General features: G+C 34.8%; 1 protein-coding gene across 2 annotated transcripts; it reads right to left on the bottom strand.

The window, feature by feature from the left end:
• Nucleotides 1–1750: 1750 nt before the first annotated feature.
• Nucleotides 1751–8036, bottom strand: LOC117121619 (glycine amidinotransferase, mitochondrial-like). 2 transcript variants are annotated; one of them, XR_004447609.1, is made up of 4 exons: nucleotides 7601–8036; nucleotides 4352–4542; nucleotides 2871–3001; nucleotides 1751–1871 (listed from the first exon to the last, which is right to left on the bottom strand). XR_004447609.1 is itself a non-coding variant. In XM_033266857.1 (3 exons), the coding sequence occupies exons 1-2, from the start codon at nucleotides 4526–4528 to the stop codon at nucleotides 2876–2878; spliced, it is 303 nt and encodes a 100-aa protein (XP_033122748.1). In that variant the 5' UTR covers nucleotides 4529–4538; the 3' UTR covers nucleotides 1751–1871; nucleotides 2871–2875. The 2 variants fall into 2 exon arrangements, 1 of the variants encoding a protein (XP_033122748.1); XM_033266857.1 differs by lacking the exon at nucleotides 7601–8036 and having other exon boundaries at nucleotides 4352–4538.
• Between the last annotated feature and the right edge of the window lie 176 nt (nucleotides 8037–8212).

Raw genomic sequence — 8212 nt, 5'->3', positions numbered from 1 at the left:
TCTATGGTTAATACGTTTGGTAATTACTGCATATAAGCCTGCAAAATATGGATAAATTCTTATTTCAGATGATCACCCAATAAACAGTCGAAATATTGAAAACAATCACGACAGTGTACATTTCATTTCTTGGAGTATGTAATATTTTTTTTATATCTATAGAAGTGAGATGGTTTTTGAATTTTCTATATTTTTATGCGGTTTATTTTTTCCTGTTTTTCTTTCGATTTTAATTGTTTCAATTTGTTTACAAATTGTAATAAAGATTACTTTGAACTTAAACTTGAAAAGACTTGGCTTTTAGTTTCTATTTCCTGTTGTACGGTACTGATTATGGGATGCGATCAATAGTACTTTCTGTTGTTTTGCGCCAATATAATTTGTTCCGCATTCAAACTCATCAGGATGCCTCCACATACCACATTCACAAAAATATTTAACCAAGTAGAAAGAACGCCCTCTATAATACACGAAGTGTCGGTAATGTGGGGAATCCCCTATCATTCAGGCAGTTATAAAAGAGACTTTGTCATCTATAAAACATATTTATCGCTAATTAATTGGCGTTTAAATAATACTATTTTATACTATCCTATAGTATTTGGATATTATTTATACCCTACAATTTCTGAAAGCAAATTTAAAGTCTTTAGTAATAAAATTTCTACAAACCGTTAAATATCTGTAATTTATCGAAAGATGACAAATTCATAATTTTATAAATGTAATTCTAGGAACATTTCAAAATGTGTAACGTATCTGATTAATTCATAGAGGAGCGGAACCAGGAATGTGTAAACTTGGAGTACCAGTACAAAGTGAGACGTGCTAGCGTGGGAATTCGAAGATAGATACTTTCAATTATATATTCCATTTAAAGTACTTATTTGTAAAAATAAAATAATTAAAATTTATACATGGGCTGAACCAGGATTAATGCCTGACACTTCTCAGCACACCATCACAAAGCTATAGTGTCTATATTATTATGATTACTATTATTGCTACAGTTCTAATAAATACAGAAAAGCGGATTTGTGTTGTCCCATATTCTGTAAACATTTAATTTGATTTCTTTCACTTCTCGAGAAATTGTGTTTAGAACCTCGTGGCCCAGTTCTACCCAAAGGGAAAGACCTGCCCTCTCCCGCATCTCGGCGCCCCTGTCCCACTGGTCTACTAACTGAACTTTGTATGTTTAAATTGATGAATGAAATGTTCTTGTTTCCTGTATTTTTTGCTTTTGGTCAAACATAGCCGGAAACTCTTTAGAAAATGATTAAATTCATTATTATTTTTTTAGGCTTTCATTTAACACAATTTTTGTTGGCAAATTGCTTGCTTTTTTTGGTATAATATTTATCCGAATAAAATATATATGAAATTAAGTAACAATAATAATTAATAAGCAAACACGTAAGTAATACACAATAATATGTAATAAACAAATAGAACAAGTAACTAGTTTGTAATATTTATTTGTTTACTTTTGTGTGTGCAAATATTTTTAATAGTTAAAACAAAATATGTAGTCCTGTTTATTATTTGTGATAAAGTGTGTGTAATGTAATTAAGCTTCACAAATATGGACAAATGTTAAGTACAAATTACCAGAGGTCAACCATTCTATATATTATTTATTTCATATTATATTCTCAAAGTATTAAATAAAATACAATTAATTATATCCAACAGTATAAATATAGTGAAGATTTTAGAAATATGATTCTAAAGAACCGTTTCGTCTGAGATACCAAGGTTCTCGAAAAGTCTTTGAGTAGGAATCTCGTTTGCATCTACAACCACCCGGTTATGGTCCAACATCAGAACATTCATTGACAGCCATGTTGAAGAAAACCACATCGGGTGATCTGTAAAACGTGCACAGAAGAAAATATTATAGAAATATAACTGTATAAATTACACTGAAAATTGTGTTCGTTTTGTTGACTGAAACAGATAATGATGGCGCTGACACTGTACTGATTCTAGAAAATATAACGATAATGTAGCAATGGCGTTCACTGCAACAAGGATGGCAACGAAAAAACGACAGCAACAGCAAAAGACACAGCACAGTCAAATAAAAATCACTGACAATCACAGCCACTGTCATAACCACAACAACAATCATAATACAATCATAATATCACTTCTTCTCAAGTTTCTTCTTCAAATTCTCAAAATCATTATGAGAGTTACAAGAGCAATTTGATTTGATTTTGAATTTATTCAGCAATCAGAGTAAAATACAAAAACATTGAAGACAAGACAAGGAAAAGCAAATACAATTAAAAACTCTGAAAGCAAGGAATAGCCCAAAAAGGTTTCAAAGAAACGTATTTCCATTGGAATCCTGCAAACGAAACATTCAATTGCTAAAAGGAAGAACAGCAATAATTTTTAAAAAAAAAGGACACTTTGTTAAAATTGAAAAAGGATTATTTACAATTTGAAAGTAGGACAAGATAAAAAGATCAACAATTTCAAAATGTAAAAACCAATAACAATATGACTGGCTTCTAAAAGTCTTTCCAAGGCATATTCTGATATAATTCATCATTATATTCATTTGATATATCTTTTAATATACCGCTTGGTGTTACTGGATGAGATGCCTCAACAACATCCCACCCAGCCTTTGAGAACAGCTCTATCTGATAGCAAGGTCTTTCTGGGTTGACTAAAACCAGGTCAGGTCTCAATAAGCACAGGGACGCATCTATATGCATCGGAGCATCGTAGAAGTCACTCAACACCCAGATTGTAAATAACAAGATTGGTATCCTCAGTAAAACGTTTTATTGAAAAGTGATTCACTATAGACCTACAGTATAACAGTAAAACAACATAAACAATATAGAACTCACGTGACTTAACTGGCAAAAATGTCCTTTCCAGCACATTGAAAATCACCAGCATCAAAGCAAGGTTCAAATTCTGTCGTCACAAATTGACCTCTAGCTGGCAATTCTAGTCTCTCATGGGATTCAATATAACCCTATAAAAGGTTTAATAATTAAATATTACAATTCATAACCGAGTTCAAACTCTGACCAAGATTACTGTACCATTGATTTACGCTTGTTAGTTGTTGTGTTGGCCTTGCATCAATATATTTTGCAAAAAGAATATTACACAATAACGACACAATCCACTTTTTAAAAATTTATTTATTTATTTACACTCTCATTCTACAGCGGGAAACCCGCCACTTACAAAATGGATTAAAATATTAAACATTAAAATATGGCAATATGATTATTATATTAATAATAATGATAATAATAACAGTAACATTAATTCATCTTATACAATTTTACAAATTTTCTTACAAAAAACATCCATAACTGTCAAAGAAAAGGTCAATAGAGTTGTCTTTTTTAATTCCAGTGTGTGAAGTCTGTTTTCGCATATGAGTGTAAACACCATTTTGGTTACCAGATACAATAGAAAGTAAATTTTGTATAAAATTTGTCATTCAGAACTAAAGAAAATGGAGCTGAATGAGTCGATCGGAAAACTCTAGCAAAGCATATTTCCAGGGAAAGTGAAAGAGACATTTAGACAAGTACCAAGAACTCTTTGCACAGAAAGAAATAAAGAGAACCATGTAAAGTTGGAAAGACCTTGAAGAAATTCCTCAGTATAGACAGATTATCACCATCATTTTATACCCTAAAAGTCTGCTTCTTTGGGCAGTTTCGCTTTCTCTTTTACCTTTTTGCCTAACGATCCTGCATTACTGATAGAACTTGTGCTTTTTCCATATCATCTCTATGATTTTTTTTCCAATTGTTGGTGGTACATCTGATTCCATAAACAAAATTTGTTTCTGTCACTTGTCATTTGACATCCTTGTCCTAAGCAGTGGTGGAGAGAGCAGGGACAGGAGGAATTTCCCACGTCGGACAGACCTAAATCTCCTATCGTCCGACGCACGCGACTAAGTCTTTGGATCAAATATATATAAATAATTTGCCTATCCAAATGACGTTATTTTGAATGCCAATCACTAATATTGTGGTCTAAAAGCACATTTTGTACCATACTAAGCCATAAAAGCTCTCACCATGAACCCTACAAAAGAGTTTCTATTCCGGCCGTCGACTGAGGTTTAGTCGCCCCTGCTCGGACCCCTCCGTTGAACATGTCGGATCCCTTGTCGGCAAATTTCTGGCACCACCGCTGGTAACATGTGCAGTGTAAGTACATGATGGCGCATTGGTAACAGTGAAACTGCAACACCACAACACATTTAACAATTTTTATTAGAAGAAAATGTTAAATTGAAAGGCTCTTTATAGAAACACCTACTGTAAAACCTAATGCAAAACATCATAGTACCTACCATGTCATAAAGCTCATCACTCATTTGTGGTTTAGGGGCTGTTGTCCACTTGACGCCCTCTCTGAAATATTCTTTCATCAAACGGCGGTATGCACGATACTCAAAGAAACGACACCTCCATGCCATTGGACTTTCAATGATTTCTTCACCAACCACAAGCAGAAGATCACGTGGCATCGCTGAATACAATCCTACATACAACATAATTTTTTTTTTTTAACAATCTTCTTGGTTTGGGAATGGCTGTATTTATGTGCCACTCTTGATTAGTACAGTAGAAAAATACATATAAAACAGAAATATTATAATCATAATTGAACAGAGATTACGAATACAATCTAGGCCTACCACTTGTCACGTGAATACACCAACACACATTAACACTTGGCAATCATTGAATTGGTAATTGACAGCATCGAATGTGTCATGAAGACACCTTTTAAGGTACTGTAGGATGTTAATTCAACGACTCACACGTGGGCAAAGTGTAACCTGCAAGCCACATTTTGTTGCTGCTCGCGATAACCCTGTGTACTTTGGATATAAAACCCTTTGTTTTTAAGGCCAGATATATTTCAGACCAAACACTACTGTGCGGCACCAACAATAAAAATGCATAGTCAATTCTAATATACTATTGTCCTATTAGCATTCGAATGAACTTGTCATGCCGTTTACTTATCCGTCGAGCTGAAATCAGAAGTTACCACTGCCTAAAAGGTTAAGCCATGAATTAGCAGCTCGCATGCCTAACGCAGCTCATCTTGCTGACAATAGAAAGAAATTACAGTTAAATTAAATGGAATGGACGTCTTTCGTTTTCTTTATTTGCATCAACACCAGCTTGCGGCTGTGGTTGTGTCTGATGCCAGTTAAGCCTTGCTCCAAAAAAAAAAAATAAATAAAAAATAACCGCTGCATTTTCTCTACAGCGTGGCTGTCACCAAAAACTATCAGGAATTGAAGATCTGTTCAAAAAATGCAGCCGAACATTCCGCATACGCCAGTGCATGATATTATATTAAATATATATATATAGATAAAAATGTATATATATATGTATATAGATATGTATATATATATATGTATATATATGAAAAATGGTGTACAATCATTGAAAGTTGACTTTATACCATTTATTATCCATTTGTTATAAGCGACAATCGTCCTATATCTATCACCTTAATAGTATTTGAGCAAGGGTGACCATTTGTGCACCATGACCCCAATGACCCCAACGTAGTGCGAGCTATAACTTCAACAAGTATAGTTCCATGAGCAACTTTAATTCACATTAATGTAATCGAAGTAAAAATTTTCATAATCTGATTTAATTGAATGACTTCTACTTCACCACCACCTCAACCATCACAAATGACTGACACCACTGATGACCACAAACACCACCACCACCGCAATCAGCACCTGCCACCACCACCACCATGATAACAGGGACACAAACTGAAAGAGGGCATTTCCGAAAGATTGGTTAAATGAGCTTACGAAACACATCCAATTATACTTCACTGCACTTTGTGATACCTATCGCAAGCTGTATTCAGAATAATACAGCAGTAAAAACATGCAAATATCATTAGTTTTTGGGAGCTGAGTTAGTTTAAAAAAAAAGTTTGCTTGGTTGAGGAAGTGCAGGAGGCTGTCTGAATTTCACGGGTTGCGGGGCACTTCAGACCCCTATAGACGAATCGAGTATCAAGGCAGGGGCGCCGCTAACTACAGCCCTAACATCAGCAGTGGTTCCAGCCGCTCCTCGCCAATAGTTCGGTTCTTTAAACCAAGTCTTCTCGGAAAAGGACTTGGAAATGGAGGTCCAGTGTACACATCTGACTCGTGTGCACTTTAAATAACCCATTGCATCTTTCGGAAGAGTATGGATTTACCCGAATCTATGGTTCATTTGAGCCCCTGTCGTGGAATGATGTGATGCTACGATAAGTGACTCTTTACGGCTGCTAGTTAGTCATGAATCATGCCCATGTGCAATTCAGCCGCGAGTTATGGGTTACTCTCCTACGTTTCGTAATAATGCATCATGAGTGGATTTCTCGTACAATAAAAATACTGTACTGGGTTTGGTCTGCAGGAGTTCGTGCTTCGAACAGGTCATTTCATTCTTAGAAGAAGCATTTTGATGGAGAAAGTGCACCTTTTTTTTTTTTTTTTGCCTAGGTCGAAACTAACTCCGGCTATATAAAATTGATTAGAAGATTGAAAAATGTTATTCTTATTAAAGAATAGATATGGACTACTACATTCATTTTTTATTGATCTAATCTATGTAAATTAACATTTAGAGGTATTAATTTAAAATTACAAATATTATGGGAATAATCATTTAAGTTTATAATAATATTTAATAATATTTAAATATAGCAAGAAGTAACTAATGTTACAATTATGTTATTGTTTATTGAAGTCTACAAAAAAAGATAGGAAGGAAGAAAAACAAAGAGGTCCGCAGCGGCTTACATTTGTACCAAATTTATATAATAATGATAATGGCTCATAACTATATTTTACATGTTTGTAGTAAATTTTGGACAGATTCAGTACCTTCATGAGGACTCCATCATACATCAAGGCATTAAACCAGCTAACTTCCTCGTCTTTCCCACCGGACTAAAAGCTTGTGACTTTGGTTTTGCAAGAGCTCTTGAGGATGGAACAACAATTACTTCGCAAGTTGGCGGTACGATGCGGTACATGCCACCAGAACGGTTTCAGAAATCACCACTTGTGAGCACAAAGTGCGACATTTACTCTCTAATGATTGTAATTGTGGAAATCATGACAGGTAAACGTCATTTTCATGGCGTAAGTGACTATGAGCTGACACGAAGGAACCACCTTCGTGTCAGCATGTTGCCATTAACCAGAGGCATGTTCTTGTCGCAAATAAAAGTAAGACTCAAGTTTTCAAAGTGCTATAAAATCTCACTCTGATCACTACTTTACTCATAGCAATAATCATCAGAGGTCAAGTCTACATGTTTCATTTGTACCAAAATTTATATAATAACGATAATGGCTCGTAACTATATTTTACGTGTTTGTAGTAAATTTTGGACACTAATCATCAAAGGTCAAGTTGTCAAGTCTACATGTTTCATAATTGCATGTTTGAAGAAGTGCTTCCAGGTGCTTCTCACGATACGCAGGAAACTTGGGACACCTGTGATAATAATGTGTTCACATAAATATAGAATGAAATGTGTTCCAAAAACCTACTTCAACAGGTCGTCCTTTCCTTCCTTCTGAAGAAACTTGTTGAGATATTCCAATGCTTGTTTGTCCTGGAATAACTCCTCCAGTAAAATGACCATCATTGGTCCCACGCCATCCTCCTCGTCCCAGTTGCGGAAATACCTCTGATACTAGGGGCCCTGATACGCCGTTCACAGTGAGCTTTTGCAAAGCGACACTTTCCTAGAAGGAAAACAATTAATAATTCACAGAGTATTTATTATATCTATATTATATACTTGTTTATATTATGTTTATCATATTTTTATATTTATTATAGTGGCGTAACAACAAATCAAAATGTTGTGGCAACGTGTATTAGCAATTGATTAAGAGTGTGGTTGAATGTGTAGTTGAATAGCTTGGTGGTTGGATGTAGTGAAGTTGAATAGCTTGGTGGTTAAGATGCTTGCCTTCCAATCCATGGTGCCTGGGTTCAATTCCTGTCAGTGTTGCAGGAATTTTTCTCACGACCAAAACAACTCCACTCCCTAAATCTTCATATTGAGATTTAGTTTGTGTAAAAGCATCATGTGTGTATGTTTGTCTTGTGTAAGGGATTGTCACCTACAAGTAGGACAGTGATATATTCGCTAT

Source organism: Anneissia japonica, unplaced genomic scaffold, assembly GCF_011630105.1.
Source record: "Anneissia japonica isolate Jap-2015-1 unplaced genomic scaffold, ASM1163010v1 scaffold5033_len16995_cov115, whole genome shotgun sequence".
Classification (NCBI taxonomy): domain Eukaryota; kingdom Metazoa; phylum Echinodermata; class Crinoidea; order Comatulida; family Comatulidae; genus Anneissia; species Anneissia japonica.
Note: the sequence above shows the minus strand (reverse complement) of the source record. Positions and strands in the feature narration are given on the sequence as shown.